This window comes from Chiloscyllium plagiosum, chromosome 15 (assembly GCF_004010195.1).
Source record: "Chiloscyllium plagiosum isolate BGI_BamShark_2017 chromosome 15, ASM401019v2, whole genome shotgun sequence".
Taxonomy (NCBI): Eukaryota; Metazoa; Chordata; class Chondrichthyes; order Orectolobiformes; family Hemiscylliidae; genus Chiloscyllium; species Chiloscyllium plagiosum.
In genome coordinates this window covers 56,076,120-56,092,317 of record NC_057724.1, presented here as the reverse complement: position 1 = coordinate 56,092,317, position 16,198 = coordinate 56,076,120, and the positions used below count along the sequence as shown (strand labels likewise).

At 43.5% G+C, this 16,198-nt stretch overlaps 1 protein-coding gene across 2 annotated transcripts in view; it reads right to left on the bottom strand.

The window, feature by feature from the left end:
* Positions 1-16,198, bottom strand: part of LOC122557341 (short transient receptor potential channel 5-like) — a 101,178-nt gene that overhangs the window by 8,645 nt on the left and 76,335 nt on the right. For both annotated transcript variants that reach the window (XM_043704946.1, XM_043704947.1), the window contains 2 exons: positions 12,175-12,370; positions 3,714-3,917 (listed from right to left, as the gene is read on the bottom strand). In XM_043704946.1, coding sequence (XP_043560881.1) covers positions 3,714-3,917; positions 12,175-12,370 — 400 coding nt within the window. The remainder of the gene's footprint in view (positions 1-3,713; positions 3,918-12,174; positions 12,371-16,198) is intronic.

The following is a 16,198-nucleotide window of genomic DNA, read 5'->3' as shown; positions in this document are numbered from 1 at the left end:
GTGTGGTGGATGCACATTCTCCCCGTGTCTGCGTGGGTTTCCTCCGGGTGCTCCGGTTTCCTTCCACAGTCCAAAAATGTGCAGGTTAGGTGAATTGGCCATGCTAAATTGCCCATAATGTCAGGTGGAGGGATAAATGTAGGGGAATGGATCTGGGTGGGTTGCGCTTCGGCGGGTCGGTGTGGACTTGTTGGGCCGAAGGGCCTGTTTCCACTCTGTAAGTAATCTAATCTAATCTAAAATGCAATAATGCAGAGTTCAGCCCTAAATTTTGAGAAATGGAATACAAGTCTTTGCCTTTTGAATCTTAACCCTGATGTTGGAGTCAAATGGAGGTCACAACGCTGCATTGTGTGGGAAACAGTCTGGCAGAGAATTTCTCTGGATTGGCCAATGAGTGGTCGAAGAAAGGCTGGTGATCCCAATTGGGGATAGCAAATGGCTCTGTCAAAGCAGGAGGACCAATGGGATGCCTTCCAACAAGAAAGGAACAGCAACTTACAGTTCAGGTAAGAGGACGTAAGTGATGCCTCATGTGCCTCCACTTTAGAAAATCATACAAGTTTTGAAGCAACTAGCTGTGACAGATTCAAGCCTTCATAGACCAGCTTCTGGCTGCAGCTGTGACTAGGCAGCTAGCAGGGGTCGGGGGGGAGGGGAGGTTAAAATGCTTGTTTGGAGCACTGGCCCCCTACTCTGCTGCTAGGGTGGGGGATGACAGTAGCTAGCTGACCTACTTTCTGATGTTTTGCAAAGATCTAGAATTTTCTAGTCAACCACTAACTGACTACTCATTGCTTGTGGGTGGGTAGTCTTCCGTTGCCAATTCCATAGGCCTGCTGGAGGCAGCAAATCAAGTTCCATACTCCCCTCCTCCCATTAGAGGAGGAAAGTCCTGCTGAGATGCTCTGGAATAAACTTGGATGTAAAATTATGTGCTTCAAATTCCCTATTCCTAGATGTCCTTTTCTGGTGGAAAATGCTATGTTCCATCATCATTTACTTAGAAAATATGCCCTTCTTGCTTTTTTGATTGAACTGGGGAGATGGTGATTGGCGAGTGCTAAGCATTGCTAATATTTTACACTTGGGGTTACATTAAAAAACAAAGCTGGAGTATCCTCTGTATCAGAAAATATAGGATAGAAAGCTATTTTTTGTTGTTCATTCATGTGATGTTGCAATTGCTACTTGGCCAGCATTATTTCCAGTCCCTCGTTGTACTTGAGAAGGTAGCGGTGAGCTGCCTTCTTGAACCGCTGCAGTCCACATGTTGTAGGTTGATCGACAATGCCCTTAAAGAGGAGATTGCAGAAATTTGACGCAGAGACAGTGAAGGAACGGCGATATATTTTTAAGTCGGGCTGTGAGTGGCTTAAAGGGCAACTTGCATGTATATTCTGCCCTTGTCCTTCTAGATGGAAATGGTCATGAGCTTGGAAGGTCTTGTCTGAGGATCTTTGGTGAACTTCTGCAGTGCACCTTGTAGATAGTACACACTGCTGCTACTGTGCACTGATGGTGGAGGAAGTGGATGCTTGTGGATGTGGTGCCAATCAAGCAGGCTGCTTTTTCCTGCATGGTGTCAAACTTCTTGAGTGTTATTGGAGCTGCACCTGTTCAGGCAAGTGGGGAATATTCCCTCACACTCCTGACTTTTGCTTTGTAATGGTGGACAGGCTTTGGGGAGACAGGAAGTGAGTTATTTGATACAGTATTCCTAGCCTCTGACCACCATGTGTAGCCACTGTGTTTATGTAGTGAGTCAGTTCATTTTCTGGTCAAAAGTAAACCCTGAGATGTTGATAGTGGAGGATTCAATGATGGCAATGTCATTGACTGTCAAGGGATGGTGGTTAGATTGTGTCTTGGAGATAGTGAGGAGAAAGTGAGGTCTGCAGATGCTGGAGATCAGAGCTGGAAATGTGTTGCTGGAAAAGCGCAGGTCAGGCAGCATCCAGGGAACAGGAGAATCGACGTTTCGGGCATAAGCCCTTTTTCAGGAATGGGGAAAGTTTGTCCAGCAGGCTAAGATAAAAGGTAGGGAGGAGGGACTTGGGGGAGGGGCGTCGGAAATGTGATAGGTGGAAAGAGGTCAAGGTGAGGGTGATAGGTCAGACTGGGGTGGGGGCGGAGAGGTCGGGAAGAAGATCTCAGGTTAGGAAGGCGGTGCTGAATTTGATGGATTTGACTGAGACAGGGTGGGGGGAGGGGAAATGAGGAAACTGGTGAAATCCGAGTTCATCCCTTGTGGTTGGAGGGTTCCTAGCCGGAAGATGAGGCGTTCTTCCTCCAACCGTCGTTTTGTTGTGGTCTGACGATGGAGGAGTCCAAAGACCTGCATATCCTTGGTGGAGTGGGAGGGGGAATTGAAATGTTGAGCTGGACAAACTTTCCCCATTCCTGAAGAAGGGCTTATGCCCGAAACGTCGATTCTCCTGTTCCCTGGATGCTGCCTGACCTGCTGCGCTTTTCCAGCAACACATTTCCAGCTCTTGGAGATAGTGATTGCTTGGCATTTGTGTGACACAAATATTATTTGCCACTTTTCAGCCCAGGTCTGGATATCGTCCAGATCTTGATGCATTTGAATATAGACTATTTCAGTATCTGAGGAGTTGTGAATGGTACTGAATATTGTGCAATCGTCGCAAACATTCCCACTTCTGACGTTATGATGGAGGGAAGGTCAACGATGGAATAGCTGAAGATGGTTTGGCCTAAGACACTACCATGAGGAACTCCTGTAGAGATGTCCTGGAGCTGAGATGACTGACCTTCAACAACCACAACCATCTTCCTATATGCTTGGTATGACTCCAAGCTGCAGAAAATAACCCCCCCCTCCCCCCCACAATTCCCATTGCCGCCACTTTAGATAGGACTCCTTGACACCTCACTCAGTCAAATGCATACTTGATGTCCAGGGCTATCACTCTCACCTCACCTCTGGAATTCAGTTCTTTTGGTTGTGTTTGAACCAAGACTATAATGAGGTCAGGAGCTGAGTGGTCCTAGTGAAACCCAAACCAGACATCACCAAGCAGGTTAATGCTGAGCAGATGCTGCATGAGAGCACTGTTGATGACCCTTTCCATCACTTTACTGTTAAAATTTAGTAGACTGATGGGGCAGTAATTGGCTGTGTAGCTGTACTGGAACAGCTTGGCAAAGGTGCGGCAAGTTCTGGAGCACAAGTCTTCAGTACTGTTGCTGGATTGTTGAAACAAGCCCAATATTTAATGTTTGCTTGTCAATGAATTCTAGTGTAACTATTTAGTCATGTGTGGCAGCAGATGAATTATAGGTAAACAGATCCCAACCTTGGTTTATTACTGAACTGAAATATCTTAGTGAGTAGTATGGTGGCACAGTGGTTAGCACTACGAATCCAGCCTTGGGTATCTGTGGGAATATGGCACAGGGTGGGCGGGGAAGGGCAGGTCTGGGTGAGATGTCCTTGGAGGGTTGGTGCAGACTCGATGGATGAAATGGTCTCTTCTGCACTGTAGGAATTCTATGAAATGTAAACTTTTCAAATTTCATTTCTCATTCTTTCTGATTTTATATTGACTTTAAAACATAACAGCTCTAGCATACTGTTGTGACATAGAAATGCATATTTTTGCATAGAAATGAGAGAAAAGGGGAAAAAATGAATTGTTTGTTAATGTAATTTTCATATGAAATTGTATAAAGATGAGCTTTCTTACTGTAAATTCTCTGAGATTCTCACGCTTTTGCTCGTTCTCTGAATCTCTGCTTGGACAGATGTGCATGTGTAGCCATTTACAGAGGTACCAAACAGATTTTGGGCTGGGGATGATGTTGAAAGGTGGTGGAAGAGTTGCACCTTCATCAAAGTAACTCATCCAAAGCTTTGTTCTGGCAAACTTCCACTCAATGTCAGCATGGTCCTGCAAGTAGATTAAAGACACAAGTGATGAAGAACAAATATCTTATTTGTGGTTCTTGTTCTGTGAACCAAAACTGTCTGGTGACTACAGTATCTCTAACTGCTGTCTGTGATTCTTCACCCCCCTCCCTTCCTTGCACCCTCCCCTGCCACCACAGGAATTGTAAAGCTTGCACCCACACCTCCTCCCTCACCTCCATCCAAGGCCCCAAAGGAGCTTTCCATATCCATTGAAGTTTCACCTGCACTCCACCAATATCATTTATTGCATCCGTTGCTCCCGATGCAGTCTCCTCTACATTGGGGAGAGACTGAACGCCTCCTAGCAGAGCGCTTTAGGGAACATCTCTGGGACACCCACACCAATCAACCCCACCGCCCCATGGTCCAACATTTCAACTCTCCCTCCCACTCTGCCGAGGACATGCAGGTGTGGGCCTCCTCCACCGCTGTTGCCTCACTACCCGATGCCTGGAGGAAGAACGCCTCATCTTCCGCCTCGGAACACTTCAACCCCAGGGCATCAATGTGGACTTCACCAGCTTCCTCATTTCCCCTCCCTCCACCTCACCCCAGTTCCAACCTTCCAGCTCAGCACTGTCCCCATGACCTGGCCTACCAGCCTATCTTCCTTTCCACCTATCCACTTCACTCTCCTCTCTGACCTATCACCTTCATCCCCACCCCCATTCACCTATNATTTATCTCTCCACTCTGCAGGCACCCTGCCTCTATTCCTGATGAAGGGCTTTTGCCCGAAACATCGATTTTCCTGCTCCTCGGATGCTGCCTGACCTGCTGTGCTTTTCCAGCACCACTCTAACCTAGACTCTGTGATTCTTCATGTGTCTATCCCAACTGATTGTGATTCCTGGAGAGTGTAGCATCTGTTTGTGATTTCTGGTGAATAGTGTCTCTATCTGCTGCCTATGATTCCTGATGACCAGCATCTCTGATCTGATTCCGGTGACTGCAATATCTTTGCCTGTTGTCTGTTATTCCTGGAATCGGTCTATCTATTGTTTGTGATGCCTAGTAAGTAGCATCTCCATCTGTCATCTGTGATTCCAGGTGACTGGAGTAACTTTATTGTTATTTATGTTTTTTTAAAGGGAGACTCTGCAATATGCATTGTCTATCAATGTAAAAAACAGCATTATTGTGCAACTGTTAAACATTATATTAAAAATCAAATTTGTATTTCTAGATCAGATCAATGTTTAGTGCCAATCCTCAAAGTTTGGTGGAGAAATTCAGCAGGTCTAACAACATGTGTGAGGAGAAAATAGATTTAATGTTTCAAATCCAGTTCTGAAGAAGGGTCACAGGCCTTAAAATGTTAACTGTGTTTTCTCTCCTCTGATGCTGCTCGACCTATTGAGTTTCTCCAGCAATTTTGTTTTTGTTTGTTTCTGATCTCCAGCATCTGCAGTTCTTTGATTCACTTAGTACTTAAACGTTAGCTTGATTCTGATCATATTTTGTTTAAATGTCACACAGACCTGCAGTGCAACTTGCTGACATAAAGCTACATAGTTCCTGAGCTCTGAACTGACAGCTGCAATCTTCAGTGATTCAAATGCATGACTAAAATTCTTGCCTGAGTATCTAGTTTTTTTTATTTTCTTTTGAAATGTTATTTAGCCTCCAAGGAGAATTGTAGAAATATCATGAAGTGTGAAATATTGTTACAAGCCAAAACTCTGGAAGCTCTAAACTGAAGCTTTGAAAATGGAACTAGACATTTTCCATACTTTTTGGCTGTGTCAAAACTCGCTGGTGTCTGCTGTTTTCTTTTTTATCAATCTGGTCATAAATACGGAAAATAGCAAGTGTGCAGCTTGCAGTATAGATGAATCAAGCTGAGTGTCAGTATGTGTGATAAATTATATATTCAAAAATGAACCACATAGTGATACATGAGTGAGCTACGCAGTTTGTTTTGTAAGAAAGCAAGTGCGAATTGTCTATTAGTTGTAAGATAAGGTAGCAATTACAAATTTTGTGTAACTTTATATCAGCCATTTCCTGTGTAACAGTACCTGTGTAGTGTGAGATACCAGCAAAGTATTAATATTGCAAATTGAGAATTTCACTGTATCATTTTCTTTTCCTTTTTTAGAATTAGAGAATTTTAAGGGACACGGGAAATTATTTGGCTCAGTTTGCCTGGCTTGGATTCCTGAAAGATCTTTCCACTTAGTACTGTTCCCCTACACTTTCCTAATACCCTTATGTTTTTCTCACCACTCATTTCCTCCAGAAAGTATTGATTGCCTCAGTTAGGATGAAGTTGCCAGGCAATGGATACTCTTTGGTGTTATTAGGACAGTGAGGGACAGCAGGCATTCTAATGATGCAAGACATCACAGTGAGCCTAACCTATCCTCACTTCCAATGCACATACTGTGAAAGATGCAAAAAGAACCACAGAACCATTGAAAAGTTAGAGCACAGAAAGAGATCATTCAATCCAATGTGTCTGTACCAGTTGAATAAACTAGCCATCCATGCTAACCCCAGTTCCCTGTACCTGGCCCAGAGCTTTCTATATTACAGTGTTCCAGATGTAGAACCAGATTCCTTTTATAGGAATTTAGGGTTTTTGACTCAACTGGTCAGTAAATTCCAAATACTCTCCACCCTCTGTGTGAAAATGATATTCCTTGAGCCCTCTAATATTTCTACTGATTACTTTAAATCTGTACCTCTCTGATAAGTGACCCCTCTGCTAGAAGAAACTGGTCTTCCCTGTTCACTCTACCCAAATCCCTCAATATTTTAAACACCTCAATTAATTCAACTCTCAGCCTCCTCTATTCTAAGGTAAACAACCCTAGCCTATCCAACCTTTCCTCATAACTGCAATATTCTAGTCTGGCATCATTCTTGTAAATCCTCTCTGTACTCTCTAGAACAATTATGTTCTTTCTGTAATGTGGTGACCAGGACTGTACACAAAGGTCCAGCTGTGGTCTGAACAGTGCTTCACATAGTTTAAAAATTACATTCACACTTTTATATTCAATAGCTCACCCAGATAAGTATGGCATACCATATACCTTCTTTACCATTTAATCTACATGTTATACCACCTTCACTGACCTGTGGACTTAACTCCAAATACTCTCACTTTATGCAAGTCAATCTTCCATCCATTAACTCCATCTACACGTCTCAATGTCTCTGAAAGACGTCCAATCTAATCAAAGGCCTTTCACACCCCATTTATAATCTCTTCTAATTTCTTCTGTCATGGTGAAGATATAAAAGCATAAACACACGTACCAAAAGGTTCAAGAACAGCTTCTTCCCTGCTATTATTAGACTTTTTTTTATTAGATTAGATTACATTACAGTGTGGAAACAGGCCCTTCGGCCCAACAAGTCCACACCGACCCGCTGAAGCGCAACCCATACCCCTACATTTACCCCTTTCCCAACACTATGGGCAATTTAGCATGGCCAATTCACCTGACCTGCACATCTTTGGATTGTTGTAGGAAACTGGAGTACCCGGAGGAAACCCACGCAGACACGGGGAGAACGTGCAAACTCCACACAGTCAGTCGCCTGAGGCGGGAATTGAACCCGGGTCTCTGGCGCTGTGAGGCAGCAGTGCTAACCACTGTGCCACCGTGCTGCCCACTTCTGAATGGATCTCTCAAATTTCAAATCTAATGTTGATCTTGCTTTTTGTGCACCTTCTTTGCAGCGGTAACTTTGTATTCCTTGCTCTGTTCAATCACCCTATGATCTTTGTATGGTATAATCTGTCTATACTGTACCCAAAACAAAACGTTTCACTGTACCTAGGTACATGTGACAATAATAATAAATCAAATCAAATCTTCTCCCTTTCTCAATACTCTTCCATTTATTGTGTATTCCCTTGATATGGTTGCCCTACCTGAATATATGATCTTGCATTCTCTGGATTGAATTCCATTTGCCACGTTTCTGCCAACTTAACCAAACTATTTATCTTTCTGCAGTTGCCAGCCACTGTCTTCACTACCAACTCACGACACACCCCTATATCCTGTGCAATTTAATTTTTTTCTGACCAATCTGCTTTTTGGGACTTTGTCAAACACCTCATTAAAATTCATGCAGACAACATTTACTGCATTGCCCTAACCATTCCTCTTTGTTGCTTACTCAAAAAACAAATTACGTTTGTAAGACAAGATATTCCCTGAACAAAATCATGGTGATAATCCTTGCTTAATCTGTGCCTTTCCAAGTAGGAGTTGACCCTATCTCAGTATTGATTCCAGTAATTTGCCCACCACTGTATTCAGAGTGACCAACCTATAAATATTTGACCTGTTCCTTACACATTGTGAATAATGGTACAACATTCATAGACTTCAAATTAGCTGGTACCTCACCTATATATAGCTAGGATTGGAAAGTAATCCTCAGAGCAATGACTATTTGCTCCCTGGTTTCCTTTAATAACCTGGGATGCAATTCATCCAGCCCTGGCGATTTCTCTAGATTTACGCAGGTCAGTACATCCAGTACTTCTCTTCTCATTATCCTTATTTTGTCTAATTTCACACTCCTCCTCTTTAACTAGAATCTATGTTGTTTACTCATGAGATGTGGGTGTCTCTGGCTAGGCCACCATTTATTGTCCATTCCCAACTGCCCAGAGAGCAGTTAAGAATCAACCACATTACTGTCGATCTGGAGTCACAGAAAGGTCAGACCAGGTGAGGGCGACCGATTTCTTTCCCTGAAGGACATTAATAAACCAGATGGATTTTTTCAACAAGCGACAATTATTTAATTGTTATCATTAGACTCTTAATTCTTTATTGAATTCAAATGCCACTATGTTCATGGCAGAATCTGACCCCAGGTCCCTGGAACATTAGATGAGTTTCTGGATTAATAGTCCAGCAATAATATCATGAGGCAATTGCCTCCCCAGATGTTTGTTTTGTGATGACAGAGGCAAAATGCTCATTAAAAACATTTCCCTACCTTTATATTCATGCACAAATCATCATGTGCATCTCCAATAAGTCTGACCTCTCCTTAGACATTTTCTTGCTCTACATGTGCCAATAAAACATATTTCTTTAATTTTACTGACCAATTATAGAGTCATACAGATGTACAGCATGGAAACAGAACCTTCGGTCCAACCCATCCATGCTGACCAGATATCCCAACCCAATCTAGTCCCACCTGCCAGCACCCGGCCCATATCCCTCCAAACCTTTCCTATTCATATTCAAATTTTTAAATGTTATAATTGTACTAGCCTCCACCACTTTGTCTGGCAGCTCATTCCATACACGTACCAGGAGAAAGTGAGGACTGCAGATGCTGGAGATCAGAGCTTAAAAATATGTTGCTGGAAAAGCGCAGCAGGTCAGGCAGCAATGAGAAAGCTGGAGAAATCTGCATTCATCCCTTGTGGTTGGAGGGTTCCTAGGTGGAAGATGAAGCGTTCTTCCTCCAGATGTCGTGTTGCTATGGTCTGGTGATGAAGGAGGCCAAGGACCTGCATGTCCTTGGCAGAGTGGGAGGGGGAGTTTAAGTATTCACATGGGGCGGTTGGGTTGGTTGTTGCGGGTGTCCCAGAGGTGTTCTCTGAAACGTTCCGCAAGTAGGCGGCCTGTCTCCCCAATGTATAGGAGGCTACATCAAGTGCAGCGGATGCAGTAAATGATGTGTGTGGAGGTGCAGGTGAATTTCTGATGGATATGGAAGGATCCCTTGGGGCCTTGGAGGGAAGTGAGGGGGGAGGTGTGGGTGCAAGTTTTACATTTCTTGCGGTTGCAGGGGAAGGTGCCGGGAGTGAAGGTTGGGTTGCCCAATACTCTGTCAAATAAAGGATTGCATACCAAACGCCTTCTTCACTATCCTATCTACCTGCGACTCCACTTTCAAGGAGCTATGAACCTGCACTCCAAGGTCTCTTTGGTCAGCAACACTCCCGAGGTCTTTACCATTAAGTGTATAAGTCCTGCTAAAATTTTCTTTCCCAAAATGCAGCACCTTGCCTTATCTAAATTAAACTCCATCTGCCACTTCCCAGCCCATTGGCCCATCTGATCAAGATCCCTTTGTAATCTGAGGTAACCTTCTTCGCTGTCCATTACACCTCCAAGTTTGGTGTCATCTGCAAACTAACAAACTATACCTCACATCCAAATCATTTATATAAATGAAGAAAAGTAGTGGACCCAGCACTGATCCTTGTGGCACTCCACTGGTCACAGGCATCCAGTCTGAAAAACAACTCTCTACCTTTGAGCCACTTCTGCATCCAAATGGCTAGTTCTCCCTGTATTCCATGAGATCTAACCTTGCTAGCCAGTTCCCATGGGAAACCTTGTTGAAATGCCTTACTGAAGTCCATATAGATCACATCTACCGCTCTGCTCTCATCAGTCCTCTATGTTACTTCTTCAAACAACTCAATCAAGTTTGTGAGACATGATTTCTCACGCACAAAGCTATGTTGACTATCCCTATTCAGTCCTTGCCTTTCCAAATACATGTACATCCTGTCCCTCAGGATTCCCTCCAACAACTTGCCCACCACCGACGTCAGGCTCACTGGTCTAAAGTTCCCTGACTTGTCCTTACCACCTTTCTTAAACAGTGGCACCATGTTTGCCAACCTCCAGTCTTCCAGCACCTCACCTGAGACTATCAATGATACACATATCTCAGCAAGAGGCCCAGCAATCACTTCTCTAGCTTCCCAGAGTTCTAGGATACACCTGATTAGGTCCTGGGGATTTATCCATTTTTAGGCGTTTCAAGATTTCCAGCACTTTCTCCTCTGTAATATGAACATTTTTCAAGATGTCACCATCTATTTCCCTACATTCTATATCTTCCATGTCCTTTTCCACAGTAAATACTGATGCAAAATACTCATTTAGTATCTGCCCCATCTTCTGCGGCTGCACACAAAGGCCACCTTGCTGATCTTTGAGGGGCCCTATTCTCTCCCTAGTTAATCTTTTATCCTTAATGTATTTGTAAAAACCCTTTGGATTCTCCTTAACTCTATTTGCCAAAGCTATCTCATGTCCCCTTTTTTCCCTCCTGATTTCCCTCTTAAGTATACTCCTACTGCCTTTATACTCTTGTAACGATTCACTCGATCCAATTCTTTTTATATTCTCTGCTTTTTTAATTTCCTTTTTCACTTCACTGTGCTTGCTACACTGCTCATGGTTTCCTCAATCGTTACTTCTTCTGAGATTGTCGTATGCTCTACTTATCGGCTTGATGTTACCTTGTATGATTCTGGATAACCAGTGTCTCTTGATTTGGCAGTATCATCCTTTTACTTTGTCGGGACATATCTACACTCTGCTTGTAGAATCTTGCATTTGAATGCATCTCACTGACATGGCATTCAAGTGTCAAGTAGCTCTTACCAGTCCACTTTTTGCCAGATCACCTCTCAGCTTTGCAAAGTTTGCATTCACCAAATGTGTTCTACCTTTTTCTCTTTCCATAATAATCCCAAGTTCCCACAGGAGTGTAAAACCCCGACAATTTTCCCTGCCGTGTGGATTGTTGGCTTTTTAGCATCTTTCCTGATGAGCTTCTAGTGGAGTTCAGCTGTTTCACATTTCATATATCTGGGATAATTTTGTTTTAAATTCTAGAATACATTGAATTCTTTAAGATTTTTTTTAACCCCCTCAGGCCAGATTTGAGTTGACACTACAATGTGTGACCTGACTCAATTCCCTCTTCACATTTTATCTCTATTTGTCTGGCCTTCATTCTGCAATATTACCTCCAAAGAGCTTAACAAATTGGGAAGTCATAATATATAAAAATTGTAAAAGATTACTTGATATTTTGTCTGCTGGGCAATATTCATCCTTCAATCTTTACCACAGAAACAAATTAAGTGTTTGTGTCTTTGATGTTTGAGACAACTTATCTGCAAACTTGATTTGGAGATGCCGGTGTTGGACTGGGGTGTACAAAGTTAAAAATCACACAACACCAGGTTATAGTCCAACAAGTTTTATTGGAAGCACACTAGCTTTCGGAACTTCTTCATCAGGTGGTAGTCCAATTAAACCTGTTGGACTATAACCTGGTGTTGTGTGATTTTTAACTGTCTGCAAACTGTGATTGTTCATGGAGATGCATTATTTTTCTCTCACATTCAGTAGCACAGAATATCAGCGAAGCCATCTCTATTCTGTTACTGTTTTGGCTAATTATAACATTACGAAGAGTCATTATAGTTAACTTACTGCAATGAGCTGGTAAGAATTATTCATCATGGCAATCAGCATATTAAGCAAGACAACCAAGGAGATGACATTGTAGGTTCCAAACATGGTGGCTCCAACAAATTCCGTGAACTCATGCCGAGCTTTTACATTAGTGACGTACAAATTCAACAGACCAAATACTGACCAGAATAAGGATTGCAGTGTTTCAAATAATCTGCAGAAGAGACAGAAATGTGACAATGTTATAATTTTTCACAGTATGTGCAGCTTCAGTTGAATCTAAGAATGAACTCCTGGTAAGTGGTCTAATGTATAACATTCAGAAGTGACTTCTCATCTGTGATTCACTGCCGATATCAAAATGCCAAAGCATTTTTCAATTTCACTGTTATTTTTGGAAAACCATGTGATGTTAAGGCACACTGTTTGGTTAGATCATTGACCTAACCGTGGGGCAGCACGGTGGCTCAGTGGTTAGCACTGCTGCCTCACAGCACCAGAGTCCCAGGTTCAATTTCAGCCTTGGATGACTGTCTGTGTGGAATTTTCACATTCTCCCTGCGTCTGCATGGATTTCCTCCGGGTGCTCCGGTTTCCTCCCACAGTCCAAACATGTGCAGGCCAGGTAAATTGGCCATGCTAAATTTCCCATAGTGCTAGGTGCATTAATCAGAGGGAAATGGGTCTGGGTGGGTTACTCTTCGGAGGGTTGGTGTGGAATGGTTGGGCCGAAGGGCCTGTTTCCACACTGTAGGGATCTAATCTGACTGATGAACTGTGTTACATACTGATATTGGGTGTGTGATATGGACCAGGCCAGACCCCCTTAAAACATATTAAGAAAGTAGCCCAGACCCTAACTTTGCTAGTTGTTTTAAGCAGGTGTAATCAGGAGGGATGCAATTGGTCAAACCACATAGTTTTAAACAAAACAGAATTTATTTACAAGATTACCAAACGAATCACAAACAAAATAGAACAGAATACAAAATAACTTAACTATCTGAAAACCCAACAGATCATCCCAACTTAATGATGCTGTTGCAACACTTGCAACAATCCCCATAAACACCCCTTGGCACAAAAGGTAAAATCAAAAATAGGGTCTGACAGGAGAGATTTCAGAGAGAGAGTATCAGCATGGACCTGTTTCTTTGGGGTCCAGCAGCTTCTAAACACTACAGCTAAAAACCAAACCAAACAAGAAAAAAAACTGATCTGGGGTAACTGGCCACTTCCTTTTCATTGTGCAAGTTTATAGAAGAAGAATCCCTATAGTGTGGTAAGAGGCCATTCGGCCCAACAAGTCCACACCAACCCTTTGAAGAGTAACCCACCCAGACCCATTCACCTACCCTATTACCCTAGGTTTATACCTGACAAATGCCTCTAACCTATACATCCCTGAACACTATGGGCAATTTAGCTTGGCCAATTCACTTAATCTGCAAATCTTTGGATTATGGAAGGAAACCTGAGCACCCAGAGGAAACTCATGCAGACACAAGGAGAATGTGCAAACTCCACTCTGACAGTTAGCTGAGGCTGAAATCAAACCCAGGTTGCTGGCGCTGTGCAGCAGCAGTGCTTTTTTTTTAAAAAAGTGTTTTGTTAAAACTTTAAAACCTTTTGCTTGAAGCAGTATCAGTTAGCTATAATCAAATTGGCCCTAAAACCCATCCAAACCCAGACTTTTTGGAGTCTGTATCTTTTATGACCTCTCTGAAAAAAACCCAAATACAACATAACCTTGTTAAAGGTGCAGCATTGTCACAGTGGAAAAAATTCAAAATAGATTTACCTGTTATTACAAGGCTGTATTTATCTGTATTGTGTTGACATACTTGCATAACTTGGACATTGCTTAAATAAAAATGTATATTCAAAAGAGTTCTGCTCTAGTCTACAATCAGAAAAATCTCTAGGGCTATAATAACATTGTTAAAACCTTCAACTGACATCAGCAACAAATAAAAATAGAAAATGAAATGGCTTGTGTGGTGCAGTGGTAGTGTCCCTACCTTTGGGCTAAGAAGTCTGAGTTCAAATCCCATCTGCTTCAATGGTGTGCAATAACATCTCTGAGCAGTTGGTTAGCAATACAGGTTAAAGGATTTTGTCCAGTGACACTAAAGGAACAGCAATTATATTTCCAAGTCAAGGCCAACTATGATTGCCTAGTTGTATTGTCACTGGACTGCTAATCCAGAGACCCAGGTAATGTTCTGAGAACACAGTTTTGAATTCTGCCATGGCAGATGGTGGAATTTGTACTCAATAATCTGGAAATAAGTCTCCAATGGTGGCCACGAAACCATTACCAATTGTTGGAAAAACCCATCAGGTTCACTAATGTTCATAACAGAAAGAAATTGCCGCGTTTGCCTGGTCTGTCCCATATGCAACTCTAGAGCCACAGCAAAGTAGTTAACTCTTAACTGCTCTCTGGGCAAGTAGGGACAGGCAATAAATGCTGGCCTAGCCAGCGAGGTCCTTATCTTGTGAATGAATTTTTTTAAAAAAGTCAAGGTGGTGAGTGGCTTGGAGGGAAGATTGTGGCATTGCCTTGTTTGTGCTGTCTTTATCCTATGAGAATCCAATAAATTCCTTATTAATACTAGTGGGATTAACCTTTTATTCTAGATATGCTCGCTAATCAATTTGAATTTCACTGTAATGGTGGCATTTGAACTCAATCTTCAAGGCCTCTGGATTCCTAATTCAGAAACATTACCATTAGACTATCATAGAGGTGTACAGCATGGAAGTAGACCCCTCAGTCCAACTCGTCCACATCGACCAGACATCTCAACCCAATCTAGTCCCACCTGGCCCAAAGGACCCACTCTGTACTACATCCTCAGGAGAATTCATACTCTCAACAAATAGTATTTCAACTCCATCTCAAACATCAAAAACTGTAAGTACAACAAACTTTTATCTACCCACCTCCATAACCAGCGTTCCTCAAACATTCTAGATGATTCCCCTGGCCTCAGAATTTACTCAGACGCCATTAGCCATGCAGCTGTCACCCCCACGCTGATTGATGATGTCACTTCCGACCCATCATAGCCACTCCCACAACCACTTCCGCCCCTCACAATTCCTCATGCGGCTGATGCAGCTGTCACCCCCACGCTGATTGATGATGTCACTTCCGCCCCCATCATGGCCACTCCCACAAGCACTTCCACCCCTCACAATTCTTCATGCATCACAAGTGACATCACTTCTACCCTTCACATCATCGCTGAAGCCACATGCTCAGTGAGTTCGGCCACCCCGACTGCCGTGGTCACCACCACTTCCGCCCCCACCAGCGCCACTCACCTGCATTCTGCTGACATGTCCCCCACAGACCCCACTGTCCCAACCACCCTTAACCCCGAGGGGAACACTACCCGTGCTCATGACTCCACCCCATTCCCCCCACCATCACATCCACTCCAGTTACAGGTTCTGCCCCCACTCCCAGCTCGACACCTACATCAGATCCCAGCTCCCAGCCCTGCCGAGTTTTCACCATCCCCCCAGACCTCAACCTCACTGAGGACAAACGATCAGTCCTCAGCAAAGGACTCACCGTCATCCCCCTCCGTCCACGCATCAATGAATTTAATACACGCCGTGACGTCGAACAATTCTTCCGTTGCCTCTGCCTACGAGCTTACTTTCACAATCAGGACTCCCGCCCACCTTCCGAGGACACCTTCTCCCACCTCCAACACATTGCATCCACCTGGACACCCCGCGCTGGCCTATTACCTGCCCTCGACCATGGAGAGGTTTCCCATTTCCAACTGCCGCTAGGACATTAACCGCCTCAACCTGTCTACCTCCCTCCCCCACTCCAACCTCTCACCCTCTCAATGCGCAGCCCTCCAATCCCTCTGCTCCAATCCCAACTTCACCATCAAGCCAGCGGATAAAGGGGGCGCAGTGGTAGTCTGGCTCACTGACCTCTACATCGCTGAAGCCAAACATCAACTCGAGGACACCTCTTCCTACTGCCCCCTCGACCATGACCCCACCCCATAAC